An 18,771-nucleotide genomic window follows, 5' to 3' on the forward strand; every position below is an offset into this window, starting at 1 on the left:
TTTGCGACTGCGCAAATCGCTGCTCACGCCGGACGACTGGCGAAAGAAGTACGCTCCTGCTGGTCCTCCATTTTCATCTTTCACAGCGCCATCTTATGGTTGGCTAAAAATTTAGAAAGAGGATTCATTCTTGAGGAATACGAAATCAGAGCCTTTCCTCTTACCCGTTCCTTCAGAGCTCCTTAGCAAAATAAAAGTTTAGTGAGAGACTGTATTTTTCAGGTCGTCCTGCGACTGACATTCATCCTAATTCTTGGAGGACTCAGTCTCTATGATCAATGATGAGGAGAGGCCCCCTTCGTCGGCGCTTGCGCAGTGTGAGGTGGTTCCGCATGCGCGGTAGGGTTGAGCGAAGCGCACGCTGAAAAGGTTTGGTGGCTGTTTCGGGTGGAACGAGTCTGTCCTCTTGGTTTTAAGCGCACGGCGCGGGACCTTCTTGCGAGACTCACACACTTACCTCAGGTGATTAATTCCACAGCTCGATTTTCTCAAGAACTAACTTTAGTTTGTGTCCAGTGACAGGAGTGATCGAGAGAGGGTAGGCCCCGGCGAACACCCCCTCCCTTTCCCTCGCTACGCGGGATGTGTCTCTGGACACCACTGCCACCGCTGGTTCTGTCACGGGCCTCCTAGGTGTCACAGGCATCACCGAAGAGCAGAGGACCAGCGTGAAGGAGAGTTGGCCAGTGGATTTTACAGCCCCTTCAGTGTGTAGGACAGAAGTCTTGAGGTGGGGAGGCCTCGAGAGATACCTCAGACACCATCCCTGCCCCGGACGCGGAGCACTAGGCTTTTTCCGGCCCCGAGATTTTTTTTTCTTTCTTTCTTTCTTTCTCTCCCACAGTTCTACCAGAATTTTTCCCTGATTTTCGGTGGAAACCAGACCGTACTTTTCTCCAGAGAACCAGTAGGATGGGCCAAGCCATACCTAAAAGAGCCAGGTCCAAGAATAATTTATTATTCTATGTTTAAGTTTGAAGCTCACGTTGCTTTAGCGCTCTAGTTTCTGTAGACTGAGGCACCCCTTAAGTTCTAATTACATGTCACACTGAGAGCTTTATTACTGTTAGTATCAATTTGCCGAGTTTTGGCAACGATAAGAATACAACTTTGGTGTTAAATTATGCATAACTAAGAATTAGAAGAGTATTCATCCTGAGGTCCTAAAACTTTGACGACTTTAATTTTCACTAAACAAGAAACACTTTTTCCTAGAAAAGAATATATCAGAAAAGTCTTGATTTTTCTCCTGTTTGAGTTGTTACTCTTTAAAACTCAAATCTGTTCTCAGGTCATGTGATAGCAGATGACAGTTGCTAATTCCCAAAAGATGTAGTTGTCTGACACATGGTAATGCCTATAGAGATTTGGTGATAATTCCTCTTTCAACCACAGTGAAATAGTTTAAAGTTTTTATTTGTGTAGCACTCTGGACCAAGAATTAACATTCAGAGAACATTACTAATGAGCATTATAGCTTTTTCCCAAAAGCATAATGCACTTTGGAAAGGAATGTGGACTTGACCACTCGCTGATAGAAGAAAGAAGTTCTCCCCACCATTGGACTGGGAAAAATTGACAGTTCAGGTCTTTGATATTAGCTTGGAGTTTAGTTAAATAGCTTTTTAAAGACAGGTGGTGTTTTATACATTGAACGCATAAAAGTATTATGGTATTTTAATACTGAACACTATGTAGTATATACGAGACCCAGTAAAAGACACTCTGGTTTAATATCAGAAGAACGTTCCTATTTTAGTACTTACTAAGCATTTTTCCTTGAGCAAGTTATTTAATATCTGCTCCTTGGTGCCCAGTTAATTGATTGCTTCACTGTGCTGCCTTTTTTTTTTTTTTTTTTTTTTTTTTTTTTTTTTTTTTTTTTTTTTTTTTTTTTTTTTTTTTTTTTTTTTTTGTACTGGGGATCGAACTTCGCACCTTGTACTTGGGAGGCAAGCAATGGCGTCCCCTTCACTGTGCTTCTTTAATAGCACCTTACTATTGTAATTATTTACTTATTAGTTTTTTTTCCCACTCTACACTTAATTCCTCAGATAAGAATCTTCCTGTTTCAGCAATGCTTAGTACATAGCAGATACTGGGGTGGAGGGGGAAGTTTAGCAAATTAAGTTGCAAAGTATGTTTGTGTGGCATGAAATGTTTGTTTGTTGGTACGGGGATTGAACTCAGGACCTTGCAGGCATGGTGCCACTGAGCTAAATCCCTGGCCGGGCATCAAATGTTTTTACATGTATTTTATTTCATTCAGCACCCTCAACAAACCTGGGAGGTACATAGAACAGACTAGAAACCAGAGTTCAAAGAGGATTCCTTCCCCAAGCAACTATAGCTAGAAAGTAGATCGAAAAGTGGAACCCAAGTTCAGTGCTGGTCTCTGAGTTCACCATGATACTTAACCTGGCTCAATCCTTGAGGGCCAAATACAAATGCTTTGAAAATAATAGAAAGGACTTGATAAATCCCAGTGTGGTTTCTGTTTTCCTGACTGAGAAAAACAGTTTAAAAAAAAAAAAAAGTTTAAGAACAGTGTTATTTGCATTTTTAAGGTGATATGTTCAGAATCTATTAGTCAATATGCACATTGTTTCTGATGGGGACTCTTTTATAGTTACTGGATACTTTCTTTCCTTACTCTAAATAGCATACCATCAATGTTATTCCATTATTTACACATTGCAAAAAGACCTGTGCAAAAAAGTAGTATTCACATCTCCTTTCAGGATTCTTTTACCCTATTCTGTGTTCTTTAAACATAAAGCTCAGGTTTGCCTTCCCAAAAGCATCACCCTTGCTCTTTGTAGAAACTTGGTAAGTAAATAATGGTTAGCATGTATTAAATTTCTTAAAACTCTTCCACACATGGGCCGGGGTTTAACTTAGTGGTTCCACTGCCACCTGCCTCACAAGCGCAAGATCCTGAGTTCGGTCCCCAGTACCAAAACCAAAAAGCTCTTCCACACATGTCCAGGACATTATTTATTTTGATATCCAGTTTGGAGCTCAAATACAGATACGTGTATTCATATATTTGACAACAGTTGCTCTCCCACACCTTGTAAATCCCTGTTTAGAAATGAAACAACCAGCTCAGTTTTCTCTTAGTATGTAATTCTGGCCCTTGAGTGTCTACTGCCCTTTGCTGAATCCCTATTTTGTCAAGCTACAAGGGCAGTCTCTACCACATACATTGCTTTTTGTTAAGATTAGTTTGCACCAACTTGTGGTGTGTACTTCAGTGCTGAATATGTATACTAATGTTGCTTTTTGTTTGTATGTTTTTGTTGTAACATTTATGGGTGATAATGAGATGGAAAACTTCTATATAAGCAAAGACTGGATCCAAATTTGATGGGTATCAGTATATGAAAGAGCAACTTGCTCAACCTGTGCCTCAGTTTATTTATAAAATGGGCAGATCTAGGGCAAGGGATTTAGCTCAGTGATGCCGCTGCCTGCCTCGCAAGCACAAGGTCCCTAGTTTGATCCCTGGTACCAGTGAATGAATGAATGAGTGGGAGATCTAGAAAGAAAGTAGTACTTCAAGGAAATAACCAGTGACAAGGTCATACAGGACTCTTAGTTAATAAAAACAAATATGAATCCTGCATATCTCTTTCCATTGGGCAGAAGCTGTATGTGGGTGCCAAGTAGAAATCCTTAAGCTGCACTTAAACAGAACTCTAGTATTACACATACTGGATGTGTGTGATCTACTTCTCACTCTCCCCCTTCCCCACTGGGAATCAAACCGGAGGTGTTCCACTAAGCAGTGTCTCCAGTCTATTTTACTTTATTTTATTTTACTTTACTTTGAGACAAGGTCTCTCTGAGTTGCCTATTCAGAACTCGAACTTAAATCCTGCCTTAGCCTTTCCCAGTGCTGGAATTACAGTCATGTGCCACTGTACCCAGCATAATTGACCTTCTAAAATCAGGTATTGGCAGCCTTCTTTCCTAAATTTTTTCTTAGACTTTTAAGTCCTGTCACTTCCTTTTTTGTTTTGTTTTTCTGGGGTTTTTTTGAGACAGAGACTTGTTATGTAGTTCAGGCTGACCTCAAACTCTCAGTAATCTCCTGCCTCAACCTCCCCATTACTAACTAGGGTTACAGATGTGCACCTCCACACCTGGCTCTGTCACTGCTTTTAAGTCCCTTTAACAGTAAATAGGTTAAGGTTAATAGAAAAATATGAAAATCATTAGCCAGGATTAGTCTGAGAACTTCCTTTTAAAAATATACTTTTATGCGTGGTATGATTTCCAACTTGTGGGTCATAAAAGGGGTGTTCCCAGCTTAGGTTGGGTGGATCAGAGGGAATAACTTTAAATATCTTTAATACCTAGAGGTTAAGAAATTTTGAACTCTTACGAAGTGAGGATTTATAAAGCTGTTTTCAAGATTAGGTATACCTAAAAATAGAGCAATAGAATAGTAACCTAGGATCCTCTAGACCCTGGGTTCAATCCCTAGTACCACCAAAAAGAAAAGATTAGCTATATTGTTTGTTAGAATGGTTGAGGTTTGGGTAGTCAGAAGATTCTTCTTTATGTGTAAGAGAGTAACATGCGGTCTTAGCTGACTTGAAAACAGTAGCTTTGGTTTAGCTGAAAGGTTTATAACAGTAGTGATGCTTCCCATCATTTGGTATTTCTTAAAGTGGTAGGATTTAAATACTATTTTACTTATGAGGTATTCCTTTAATCCTTGTTTCTCAGAGTACTTTATAGATGGTCATTATTTTTTATGATTCCTCAGAAACTGGTGGCAAAGGCCTGATGGCAAGCCTTACAAAAATGTGGAGCAAAATAAAAAATTAAAACTTGCTTCCCAGACATTCATCTGTTTTGTAGTACCATTTAAGACGTTTAAAGAGATGAGAAGACTGATAGTTATATTTTCTTTTATCTTTTGTTTTCTTTCAGTGGCAAGATGTAGAAAACCGACATTTCTTTATTTTCACCTTAACTGAACACTTAATCTGAATCTTTTGTTTAAATTACAGAATGCCAGGTCTAAGTTGTAGATTTTATCAACATAAATTTCCTGAGGTGGAAGATGTAGTGATGGTGAACGTAAGGTCCATTGCTGAAATGGGAGCTTATGTCAGTTTGCTGGAATACAACAATATCGAAGGCATGATTCTTCTTAGTGAACTGTCCAGGAGACGTATCCGTTCTATAAATAAACTCATTCGAATTGGCAGGAATGAATGTGTGGTCGTCATTAGAGTGGACAAAGAGAAAGGTAAGTGAGGAAAGTATCTTAAAAATATAAATTTCAGCCAGGCGTGGTGGCGCACCCCTGTAATCCCAGCACTCGGGAGGGTGAGGCAGGAGGATCACTGTGAGTTCAAGACCAGCCTGGGCTACATAGTGAGCTCCAGGGCAGTCTCAACTACATAGTGAGACCCTGTCTCAAAAAACCAAAATAAATAAAATTTTTTCAGATTTAAGAAGGTTTATTTAAGTTACTTGGGGGGATTAAGATGTGCTATTTACATGTACCAACTACCCAAGATAAATGTAATCATGTACTGTAAACATGGAGTAATAAAAATTTTTAAATTTTTTTGAAGTTATGAATTTTAGTTGTATATAGAAAAAAAATTATGCTTCGACTTTTACATACGAAAAGGGTGCCTATTAGAGAAGGATGCTTATTAGCCAGTTAAGCAAGACCTCTTAAATTAGTGGAACTTAATTAGTACATCCCAGGGTTAGTATTTATGGGTGAGATGAGAGAGGGGAAAGAGGTATTCAACCTACACAACCCAGCAATCCCATTTCTAGATATTTGCCCAAATGAAATGAAAATTTGTATTTATAAAGAAACTCATAGTTTTTTATTATGATTTGAGGGCTGACAGTTTTTGCTTATGATGATTATAAGACTATTCTTCAGCAAAAAATTAAAAAAAAAATAGGCACTAGGTGGTAAATTATATTTTGACACAGGGATTTGCTTAGTTGTCCAGGCTGGGCTTGAATCTGGAATCCTTTCTCAGTCTCTTGGGGTTATAGACATGTGCCACCGCACCCAAATAAACCATACATAGGGGCCAGGGATTTAGCTCAGTGGTGCTGCATCTGCCCCAAATAAACCATACATTTATTAAAGAAATGCTCAGAATCTGAAATAGAAAGTCAGTGTGTAGTAACTAATATGAGGAAAGTCTTACCACATAAATAATACCAAGAAATCATTTGACAAAACTCAGTGCCCATTTGTAAAACAGAGCACAGAAGCTAGAAATAAAGAGGATTTCCTTCATTTGATGAAAGTTGTGTAGGAAAAAAAAAAATACTACAACGTGCTTTCCTTCAATATGTGGAAGGAAGCAAAGATACTCCCTCACCACAGTTATTTAACATTGTACTGTAAGTTCTAACCAAGCATAGGTTTGTGGGTTTCCACCATGTTCTAGCTATGTAAGTTGCTTATTAATTTCTCTTTGTTTCTTCAGATTAAAAGGGTAAAGGGGATGTGGGAAAGAGAATCTACCATGCAGGATTTCAGGGATTTGATGATATCCTTAAGTTAAATACCCGTCATTACCACTTAGATATGGTAGTCATTCAGGAGATGGCAATTTTATTTTATTTATTTTTTTGGTTGGGGGGGGTGGTTTTGTTTGTTTGTTTGTAACAGGGTCTTCTATGTAGTTGAAGCTGACCCTGGAACTCACTGTGTAACCCAGGCTGGTCTCGAACTCACAGCTATCCTCAGCCTCCCGAGTACTGGGAGGTACCACCATGTACCAGCAGGTACCACCAGGTACCGAGTACATGGAGTACCACCATGCCCGGCTAGAAGATGGCAATTTTAATATATTTCTTAAAAAAAAAAAAAAAACTGCCAAGCTTGGTGGAGCACATCTAATCCCAACACTCGAGGCTGAGGCAGGTGGATTGCTACAAATTTGAGGCCATCCTGGAGTACACAGTGAGTCCCTGTTTCAAAAAAACAAAGAAAAAAGAAACAGCTGTTGACAGCCTCTTAAATTAGTGAGTTCTTACTCTACAGCAGCTCAGAAAGGAAAACTAGGAGGCATTTTACTAACTTTCATTTAGATAATTCAAAATCATTAATTCCCTCCATCAAAGTAGTAATATATAATTACCTGATAGTAAAAATGCATTCCTAAGAATAAATCAAAATTCCTCATCTTTTATTTCTTATGCAGTATTTTATTGATATGATTTTTAATATGGTATAAGCTTGTCAATCAAACATTTATCTATAAAAATTGGTCACAATAGGATGCTAGCACCTGAACATAGACGATTTTTTTTTTTAATTTTCTCATAGGATACATTGATTTGTCAAAAAGAAGAGTTTCTCCAGAGGAAGCAATCAAATGTGAGGACAAATTCACAAAATCCAAAACTGTAAGTTGATTTTTGAGACAGATTAGTCACTAGTGTTTAACTAGTGTTTAACAAGTAAATCACCATTTGTATCTCTCTGATCTTGGAATTCTTGTGCTCTTCCCTCTGTAGGTTTATAGCATTCTTCGTCACGTTGCTGAGGTGTTAGAATACACCAAGGATGAGCAGCTGGAAAGCCTGTTCCAGAGAACTGCCTGGGTCTTCGATGACAAGTACAAGAGACCTGGTTATGGTGCCTACGATGCATTTAAGCATGCAGTCTCGTAAGAACACTTTGATTCTGCTTCAGCCTTACTTCTCGGCTGCTGGGGGTCCAGCACACAGGTTGATAGCCTGGCATTTAAGTGCACAACGTGATGTATTAAGTCCTTGCCAAATTTAGGTTCAAATATCTTAGTATCAAAGGTCATGAAGTCTATAGAGTCTCATATACTGTAGTTGTGTGGTTTTGTAACCCATATGGTTTCATCTAAAGCTACTCAAATTTTCATTTCCTAATTTTATTCTTATTCTAGATGACTTCATGGTGTGTGTGGGTGTTGCATCCAGTACTGCAGCCTCTAATTTTCTTTACCTCAGTTCCTTTTACCTGTAGACCTTGGCACTTCAGTCTTTCTTCCTTATGGCCTCACTGGGTCATTTTATTTGCCCTGCCTCTGCTTTTTGTCTTTGTTTCTTTCTTTGGGACAACATCTATCCATATATGTAGTTCAGGCTGCCCTTGAACTCACAGCAGTCCTCCTGCCTCAGCCTCCCAAATGCTGTGATTACAGGTATGCACCACCATACCTGGCTTGCCTGGCTCTGAAAGCTTTAATTCATATAGTCTATTCTTTTCTAATAGAATAGTCCCCTATTCTTCCAGCTCCCACATACTTCAGCCTATTTTGTTTCTCCTTGAATTCCTGTGTATTAGAATCTGGTTCCAAACTTGTTTTTCTGGTGTGTGTGGGTGTGTTTTGCCCTTTCCTGCATTTTCTTTTTTATTCAAGCACAGACAACATGAGAAGCTATCATTTCAATAGTTTTCTTAACAATATCATGAGCTTTTGCCCTGCTTTTTCTGCTGTTACATTCAGCCTTAGATCGATGTGCCTGCCTTCTCTTCACTTTTAGACTGCTGAGTGCGGCTATGAAAAAACCAGTCTTCCAGGTCGATGCCCTTGCACAGTCCTGGTCTCCAGACTCAGCGGGTTCTTCTTTTGCCCCACATCCTTTGTGCTTTTATTGAGCTTTTCCCAGAAACCCACTCTACTCCTCTCCTTTCTGTTAGCCCTCACCTTCCGTTTCCTCGCCCTGAGCTGTTCTGCTCAGTACTGGTGTAGTTTGGTTAGGCAGTGCTGAGGCTTAAACTCGGGATCAAACCCAGGATTTCACATACATAAGGCAACTCCTGGCCCATTAGTATATATCTAACTCCAGGTTACTGTCAGCACTCACCCCAGCTTACGTCTTCAGGCTCTATATCCATTACCGATAAGCCTTGGCATGTATTACTCCCTTTAAACTCTTCTGCTTCATTTCTCATGTAGCAACTGTTGAGATTTAACTAATGCTGATTTCTTTGCCACATGTGCTTCATATTTTTTCTTTTAATTAAATAAAAATTTTCTAATAATTAGAAATGATATTTTGCTTCCCAGGACCATCCCCTCATCAATACTACTATTATGAAACTATTCATGTATGTCATTATTATTTGTTTTTCTGATGTTACTATATACAAGTTGTACATCCCTAACACAAATCAGTCAAACTTTTTGAGGATAAACATGATGCCACGAGTGGAAAATTCCACACCTGACCGACCTCCTATGAGGTTGCAATCAAATGCATACACTAAAAATACTGTATGAAATTAGCTTCAGGATATGTGTACAAGCTATAGAAAACAAATGAATTGCATGTTTAGACTTGGGTACCTCCCCAGTATACTTCATTCTATACATGCAAATACAGTAATACGAATGCTTCTATTGCCAAACAATTTGGCTTGCAAACTAAAGCATTTGGCAAATTTTGCTTTCCTTCACAAGCTCTGCATAGGGTGACATATACAACCATGGCCATCTTCTCCACACAAACATAAATGCATAAATTAAGTTTGTAAACTGGGGTACCACTATATTCCAAAATCTGAAAAATCCTAAACACTTCCAGTCCCAGAAATTTAGGATAAGGGATATACAATGTATATATGTATGCATGAAGTACATATAGAATAATTTATATATTTAAAATTTGTTATTGTATTTTTCTGTAGCATGTATTTTGCCTTACAAGACTGAGTCAGGTTTCTCCAAATTAGATGTATACCTACTTCATCTTTATTAATTTCTATATAGCAATTCATTCTGAGAATACTTTGTTTCCCTATTCAAACGCATAGCCAGGCATGGTGGTGCATGCCTATAATTCCAGCATTTGAGAGGGTAAGGTAGAAGGATCGCTGCAAGTTTAAGGCAAGCCTGAGCTAGGCAGCAAGCTCCTGTCTCAAAAAATCAAAAACAAAAGTATATAGTGCCTAGGCATGCCTGTAATCCAAGGAACTCAAGAGGCTAAAGCAGGAAATGGCAAATTTGAGGCGAGTTTGGGCAACTTGGCAAGATCATCTCAAAATTTAAACAAAAAGGGATAGGGAGATTCACTCAGTGATGGAGTGCTTCCCTAGCATGTGTGAGGCCCTGGATATAGTCCCCAATACCAAGGGACACAAATTTAGTTTGGTCTTTTGTCCCATTTTTGAAACAACATTTTGATGAGTATGCATGTGTGTTCAAGAGTTCTTGAAACCTGTACCTAGGAATGAAATTGTTGGCTCATAGGAACACACACACACACACACACACACACACACACACAACCTTTAAATTGATTTGGGTTTGCCAAGTTACTTCCAAATTGTTCTGTAATTTATATTCCCTCTAGTAACTATAGTTATGCCTATATCCCCTTGTCCTCACCAACATTTGAGGTTTTTTGGGGGGGAGTGTTTTATTGTTTTCTTTTGTTTGGTACTGGGGAATTGAACTCAGGGCCTTGTACTTGCCAGGCAGGCGCTGTGCTGCTGAGCTACATCCCCAGCCCCAACATTTGGATTTTGAGTGTTTTTGTTTTGTTTTCATTTTGTTTGGTTTGGTTTTGTCATGCTGGGAATTGAACCGAGGGTCCTGCAAGGTTCACCTGAACCTTGTTTTTCATTTTGAGACAAGGTCTCAATAATTCACTAAGTTGCCTGGGCTGGGTTTCAACTGCTGATCCTCCTGCCTTAGCCTCCCAGAGTTCTGGCATTATGGGGTATGTGCCAACTCCCCAGCACCCGACATTTGGTGTATATATAGATCAGATTTTTTCCTTTTATATCTTTGGATTTGAATGTTCTTATTAGTGAGGCTATTAAACACATTTCCACTGGCTTGAACCACCTATGGTTAGCTATTAAACATCAGATGATGAAATTCAAATCATAGCCACATGGCAGTGAGACATACGAATTATGGCACTGTTGTTACCTCTCTTCTTTCCTTGGTTTTTCAACATAGGGTGTCACTGTGTAGTTCAAACTGGCCTTTAGTAGCCTAAGCTAAATTTGTGACAATCCTCTTGCCTCAGCCTGCTAAGTGCCAGGATTACAGGTGTGCACCACCACAGTCAACTTGAAATATCGTATCTGTTTTGCCCATTTTCTGGGTATCTGTCTTCCTTTGTGATCTGTTGGCTTGTCCTCTTGTGACTTTGTATTAGCTAAATGAAAGTTGCATGGGATGTGGTGGTACATGCTTGTAATTCCAGCACTCTGGAAGCTGAGGCAGGAGGAGCACTGTTAGTTCAAGACTAGCCTGAACTACATAATGAGACCTTGTCTCAGAAAAAAAAATGTTAGTTCCCTGCACTGAAGTTGTCACCTTTCATTCTTTAACCAACCCCCATTCTTTTATTTTTCCCTTTGTCCATTATGCCAGACTAGGACCCTGATCCCTATCTTGTGGCACTTAAGAAAGGTAGATGAGATGCTGCTTTTCTGCATGAAACCTTTCCTGACCTAACTCGAAGTAACACTGCCTCTCTGATGCCCATTGATGTTCTTCTTTTGTATAAGTTGTGTCCTGTTTTTGTTCTTTTGAAGCTAGCTTATGGAATCCTTGAAATACGACTGCTAATGATATGGGAATGCTTAAATACAGTTGGATGGCACGTGTATGGGGAGGGATTGTTGCTTATTTTAGCCATATCTAGAGTTTCTCTTCTATAATCAGTTGTTTTCTGTTTGTTATGTACTGCTAAGTACTTTATTGGCATCCTCTTATTTAATACTTAGAACAATACTGTAAGGTACATGGTTTTCATCCCCATTGTGCACATGTGGAAACATGTTTGGACACGGTTAAAAGTGCAGTACTAGACTGGGGATTTAGCTTGGTGCTGCCACCTGCCTTGCAAGTGCAAGGTCCCAAGTTTGATCTCAGTACCAAAAAAAAAAAGTGCAGAACTAAACTTTGAACTTATGCTGACACTAAAACCAATGCTTTATTGTTATGTGCTTTATTCTGTGGTGCAGTATGCTTGGTTTCACAATTATCAGTAATGTAACCTTGCTCTTTTGTTTTCAATCAGAGACCCATCTATTTTGGATAGTTTAGATTTGAATGAAGATGAGCGAGAGGTACTCATTAACAATATTAACAGGCGTTTGACTCCACAAGCTGTCAAAATTCGAGCAGGTAAATGACTTTTTAAATGATTTTCAAAATATTTTACATGTACCACAAAAGCTGTTAGGTAATGAGAGTTGCCAAAGAATATGTTGCTACATCAGTAACTATAAATGTTTCTGGGGCCCGGGGATTTAGCTCAGTGGTTCACTGCCTGCCTCAAAAGTAAAAGGTCCTGAGTTCAATCCCCAGCACCCAAAAATAAATAAATAAATAAAAATTTTTCTAACAGTTACAAAAATATAGTGCAAATTAATACCTTTACACATACTAACATATTTATGCATCAAGACAAACTCCTAAAGGAATTGCTGGGCCAAAAATTACACAGTTCCGAACAGTTTTGGACAGAGTGTTTGTTAAATTTTTTTTGTCTTTTATAGTTTTATCATGAAGTAGCTTGCTGTACATGATAGGTTTATTTAGTATTTTTTAATTATGAAAATTAATAGCTGGTAATTGATTTCTAATTGGTAGGATAATAAAAGCTTTTATAGGGAGTATTTGAATACTAGTATATCTGCCATATCTCTAGTTCTTACAATTTTTTAAATATTTCTTGCATTTGTTGGCATCAGCTTTCGAACCCTTATCATTTTAGATATTGAAGTGGCCTGTTACGGTTATGAAGGAATTGATGCCGTGAAAGAAGCCCTGCGAGCAGGTTTGAATTGTTCAACAGAGACCATGCCCATCAAGGTAAGTTGTCAGTTTCTCCCACCCTGCTGAAATAACCACCTAAATAAATCAGATCCTGGTTTTAATCCCCCCCTTTTGGTGCTCTAGACTGAACCCAGGATTACTGAACACTCACCAGCTTTTTTTTTTTTTTTTTTTTTCTTAATGATCCAGTCGTCCTAGGCTAGGAGTGTAGCTTCATGGTAGAGCACTTGCCTAGCATGTGCAAGGCCCTGGGTTTGATACCCAGCATCACAGGAAAAAACCATGTTTCATAATGAAAGTGTTTTGTTTTAATTGAGCAGTGGTAAGTGATGATATTTCTGAGAAATGTTTGTGACCATGTGGTAGCTTTTTGTTGTTGCTGCTATCATAGTAGATGGGAATTCCTGTTGCTAGTGGCCCAGGGCCCCGAAATTCTTAAAATACTTTCAGAATGATAAGCTATTCTTTCAGCTACATACATGCAACTTGTTATAGTTTGATCTGCATCTTACAGTAGCAGTAAAACAGGATGGCTGTAGTTCAGAATCTCTTAAGTATGTTTATCAGTGTAGTCAGTTATCTGTTATGTTGGTGATGACTACGGTTTAGCCACCAGAGACATCCAAAATTCATCACTCTTCATATCAATTAGCTTTTGCTGCATTAGAAAATGGTCCCAAATTGCCAACCTGCAGAATTAGATGAGTTTTGGGGTGACTTACTAATGTGCAAATCTTAAAATATCCTAGGAGTTTATTCTGTAGGTATATTCATAATCAAATTTTTGTCTTCCTACTTTAGATTAATCTAATAGCTCCTCCTCGGTACGTGATGACCACAACAACCCTGGAGAGAACAGAAGGCCTCTCAGTTCTCAATCAAGCCATGGCTGTTATCAAAGAAAAGATTGAGGAAAAGAGGGGTGTGTTCAATGTTCAAATGGAGGTGAGATTACTGCCTTCTTGGGTTGTCTAAAGGATTATTATTCTAAAATACCTGATCACTGCCTTTTAAAACCAGATAAGCCAAAGTTTAGTGTTGCATGCCTGTAATCCCAGCATTCTGGGAGGCTCAGGCAAGAGAGTTGTTAGAGAGAAAAGTATTTCTTTTTATTTTTTTGGTAACCGGGATCGAACTTGGGCGCTTGTGCTTGCGAGGCAGGCAGCAAAACCATTGAGCCAAATCCCCGGCCCAACATTTCTTTTTCTTCATTTTTTTATTCCGCCTTGTTTGTTTGGCTGGCTGGTTGGTTGGTTGGTTGGTTGGTCGGTTGGTTATAACAGGGTCTGGCTGTCTTTTCAGGCTGGCATTGAACTCATGGAGATCCTCCTGCCTCAGCCTCCCGAGAGCTGGGATTATAGGTGTATACCACCAGTCTGGCAGGAAAATAGCTGGGCATGGTGGCGCACGCCTGTAATCCCAGCCCTCAGCAGGCTGAGGCAGAAGGATCGCTGTGAGTTGGAGACCAGCCTGGGCTACATAGAGAGTTCCAGGTCAGTCTCAACTAGAGTGAGACTCTGTCTCAAAAAACCAAAAAAAAAAAATTTAGCCACCAAGATTGTTTTGTGTATCTTCAGTTCATTTTAGCTTATGAAGATGGCAAAATGTTCCATTTTAATGTAGACAGCTTTCTCTTATATACCTTAGTCTTGTTCTTATAAATTTCTTCTACTTTTTAGCTGATAGAATTCAATAAAAATAAGTCAACACTCGAAGAGAAGAAATTTGACAGATTGAGAGTAAAGAACTTCTGTAAGAGCTAAAATTAAGAGGGCCGGGGGTTTAGTTCAGTGATGGGGGGATAAAATTAAAATACTAGACAGTGGTAGTATTGAAATTGGATTTGTATAGAGTCCCCCAAAAAAAAGTAAACACATTTTAGCAGTTCGCTATGCTAATAAATGTCTCGAAGTGAATGGGCACTTTAGGCACCTCTTATAATTGTACAGGCCAAAAGCAACTTGTATAAATTTCTTGGTGCCTCAGTAAATTTAATATTGAGGGCCAGGGATTTAGCTCAGTGGCACAGCACCTGTTTGGCAAGCACGAGGTCCTGAGTTCAATCCCCGGTACCTAAATAAATTTAGTATTGAGATATTTATACAAATTTTTCTTTTTCTGGTGTATACATTTTTTTTGGCGGACTCTGTATGTTTAACTGCTTCACTTTGAAATTATGCCTGTGCTTCCACAGCCTAAAGTGGTCACAGATACAGACGAGACTGAACTTGCAAGGCAGCTGGAGAGGCTTGAGAGAGAAAATGCAGAAGTGGATGGAGATGATGATGCAGAAGAAATGGAAGCCAAAACTGAAGATTAACTTTGTGGGAAATAGTCCAGTTTGAGGAACACGAAGCAGTCCTTCCTGGCTGTAAACTCTAGACTTGAAAGTTTTCCAGTATTGAAAACTTCAAAGCTGAATATTTTTTATTCCAAGTATTTAAATGTTCCAGCAGACCAGAACATGAAATGTCCTCCCAAATGTCAGCTGTTTTCACACAGTGGCTCCAACACATCGAGCATTTTTAAGGGAGTGGCTTCATTTCACGTGATAAAAATCTTTTAGCTAAGAACAGTCCTAAAATTGGGCTTGTGATTTCCATTTCTTATATCTTCAGATTGGCATCCTTTGTAGTTAGTACCTCCGTGAGATTTATCAGAGGCACCCAAAGCAAACAATAACAGTCTCAATCTTTCTATATAAAATGTATTCAACCAAACATCAAATAAATTTCTGGGATATTTAACTATAGGCTTTTTCCTTCTTGTCACCAGTTAAAGCATTCTGAGTGCTAAGACCCTGTGTTATCTTTACATGTAGAAATACAAGATCAGGTGGTAAGTGGACCTATACAACAGAACCTTTCAAAAGGGGAATTCAGAGAAAGTATTTTAACTTTAATAATATTGAGATTGACTCTTGGGGGGTAGCCTTAAATGCAATTAAAGAATTACATTGTTGTGTGCCTTTTACCTATTCAAGACTGAAGACAGCTTGGTTTATGATAATTTGTCACACTGGGGCCTTGGTGGTATTCTACGCTGCTTGCCTTGAGTTTCTAATTCAAGATGGTAAGGGTTTTTTCTTTTAAAGAAGGTGCTGTTTTGATTTAGTTAAGAACATCATCTCCCAGCTTTTGATATTTTTATTTTCCCCTTTAAAGTATCTGTGATGCTACCTACGTTTTTGGCTCTCCTTAGAACAGGGATCTGCTTGAATAGTGATTTAAAAAAAAAAAACACTTTGAGCGTTTTTATCAAGAACAAATTATTTTAAAAGTATATGTAGAAGGCCAGGGATTTAGCTCAGTGGTTCCGCCACCTAACTTGCCAAGTGCAAGGGCCTGAGTTCAGTCCCCGGTACAAAAAAAAAATTTATAGGTAACACATTATTTGAAATTAAAGCTACAGTAGTAAAGTGTGGAAAATCATGCTGGGCATGGTTGTGTGTGCCTCTAATCCCTGCTACTCAGGAGGCTGAGGCAGGAGGACCACAAGTTTAAGGGGTAGCTGGGGCAATTTAGTGAGACCTTGTCTCAGGTCTGGGAATGTAGCTCTGTGATACAGTACATTGGGTTCAATCCCCAGTACTGGGCAAGGGGTTGGGTGTATAGAAAATACTGAGTTACTTTGGTGTGCTTATCTTTATAAATTTAATCTCTTAAAATACTTGAAATACTATTTATTATTATCCCTAGGAATAGCTATTAAAACATTAAATTTAATGCACCCTAATCAATGCAGGACTAGTCTTCACTCAGTATTAAAGGTACGAGCACGGAGAATGCTGGTTTTTGCCTATGCTCCCAGCCACTTGGAAGGCAGAGGCATGAGAACAGACTGAACCCAAATCAAGGCTAGGCTGCGCAGCACAGCAAGAAAAAAGGCACTGGAAAATAAGAGCGTGGTGGAGAATGTAGATAACTCGTGACCTTTATAAAGGGTTTGTCCCTTTAATTTAGCAGCCTGTAACTTTAATCCAATGGTCTAACTAAAGACAGCCCATCCCGAGAGGGAGCCAGTCTACCCACCAGCATGCCACAGAGAATCTGGATGTACTTGAGGTTGACACATAATTCTCAGTTTTGTCTGCGAGGCATCAAAAAAAACTGGTTTATAAAACTCATTACATCAGGATGTTTCCAAACTACAACTGGTGCTCCTTTGTTGCATCCAGGGGAATTGAACTTTTTTGTTTACTGGAATTTATAGACTTCAAAAGCCATAACTTGAGAAGTACTGATGGCCCTCGTGGTGATAATTTCATCCCACGTGGGCCTTTTGCTTAATGCCACAATTTTGCCTGTTGAAGAGCCTGGCCAGAGGAAAGATCACTTTTATAGCATGAGCAAGAGAACTAAAATATGTAAATCTTGCTGACTTAAAAGCAAGGACAAGATACACACCTAGCTCTGACTTAAACAGGATTGACAGGCAACTAAATAAATCGTGATTCTTTTACCAAAGCCTTTTCATTTAAGATGTTGACAATTTCCTATTTTCCGTCTTTGCTTGAGGCCAAGTGGCTATCAGCTCATACGATAAAATTAGTGATAGTTTGGGTCCATGCATACATTTAAAATAATGTTAAAACATGAGCATTTAAACCATTGGTTTTGTAACAAGCCAATTCTTATATGAACAATGTCATAATAGGAACAACAGAAACAGCTAACTACTGTATCACGCTGAGCAAAAGTAATTACCCATCTTACGTGTCCAACAGTTCGTGACCTAGCAACTTTGACACCAAGAACAAAAGGGTTAGGGTTTTTTAAGTTTAGCACATTGCCAACTTCACTGATTTGCCTCAAGCTAATGATCATCTACTTTCCAACACCTGGAAATCTTGAATCTCCAATATAAAGAGGCACAGTTGTGCCAGTCTGGAGACAGAAAGCCATCAAACCAAATGTAGTTTAATTCAGATAAGCACCTGTCAATATTCAAAAGGCAATAACAGTAATTCCAGGGACATTAAGCCTTGGTGAAATGCCAAATAGAAAATGGTGCTTGAAAAGGTAATCTGAAATGTATGGAAGAAGAAAAAAACATTTTAAGAGTTCCTCATAGTTTGGGTCAAGTAATCTAGATGAGGAAGAAATTCAACCTGGGCACAGTGGCACACACGTAATCCCAGCACTCGGGAGGCAGGAGGGTCACAAATCCCAGGCTAGCCTGGACTACCAAGAACTTAACAACAAAAGACCAATCTATAAAGAACGAATTATTACCTAAGCACTTTGGAAATACCCATTCCCCTTAACTGTAAGTTACATATTTTATCTATTAAAGTCCAAGAACTTGTATTTGGCAAGAATTCTGGCAATATCTTGTGCCAGATCACTGTATAAACTTGAAAGTAATAAAAATTGTTCTTTCAAAAAATACTGTATGATACAGACTTTTCAATACTTTAACCTCCCAACTAGGGAAGTTTCTTAGTGCCTATTTGTCTCTGCTGATAAAAACCAAAACTTTGTGTCTTTTCCTTTACATCTTACTCTGTCCTTTAGAGAGCCCCCTGCTGTCTCTTTTCTAAATGCCTATTTTTCATAAAAAAGTTGTAATTTTATTTTTTTGTATGTGATTAATTTCCACAAGTAAATCCATGATTTCTTTCCAGACTAATTTTCCAAAGCAAAACAGTATCCTGAATTTTCAAGTGAAGTTTTGCCAGCATCCCCACTTACCATCAGCGTCTTAGTGACATAGATCATTTGAAATATTTCCATAATCAACTTGAGTTATACAAGAGCGTACAGGTAGGAAGCCTTTGAAAACGATAAAACTCTATACAAGAATTACAGCAGGGCCAGGGATTTAGCTCAGTGGCACCATGCCTACCTCACAAGTGCAAAGTCCTAAATTCAATCCCCGGTACCAAACAAACACACACAAAAGAAGAATGAGACCATTCAGAACAGGAAACCCAGGCTCAGTTGAGCCAAAGGAGAAAGGAAAGAAGTTCTTCTAGCCAAAGGGA

At 38.8% G+C, this 18,771-nt stretch overlaps 1 protein-coding gene across 1 annotated transcript; it reads left to right on the forward strand.

Moving 5' to 3' along the window:
• The first annotated feature begins 137 nt into the window (after window positions 1-137).
• Window positions 138-16,063, forward strand: Eif2s1 (eukaryotic translation initiation factor 2 subunit alpha). Its single transcript, XM_010645330.3, has 8 exons — window positions 138-462; window positions 5,025-5,266; window positions 7,331-7,410; window positions 7,522-7,673; window positions 12,025-12,131; window positions 12,724-12,821; window positions 13,587-13,730; window positions 14,980-16,063. The coding sequence occupies exons 2-8, from the start codon at window positions 5,026-5,028 to the stop codon at window positions 15,103-15,105; spliced, it is 948 nt and encodes a 315-aa protein (XP_010643632.1). The 5' UTR covers window positions 138-462; window position 5,025; the 3' UTR covers window positions 15,106-16,063.
• The last annotated feature ends 2,708 nt before the right edge of the window (window positions 16,064-18,771 follow it).

The sequence above is a fragment of the Fukomys damarensis genome, unplaced genomic scaffold, assembly GCF_012274545.1.
Source record: "Fukomys damarensis isolate Sample0158 unplaced genomic scaffold, DMR_v1.0_HiC HiC_scaffold_21, whole genome shotgun sequence".
NCBI classification, from domain to species: Eukaryota; Metazoa; Chordata; class Mammalia; order Rodentia; family Bathyergidae; genus Fukomys; species Fukomys damarensis.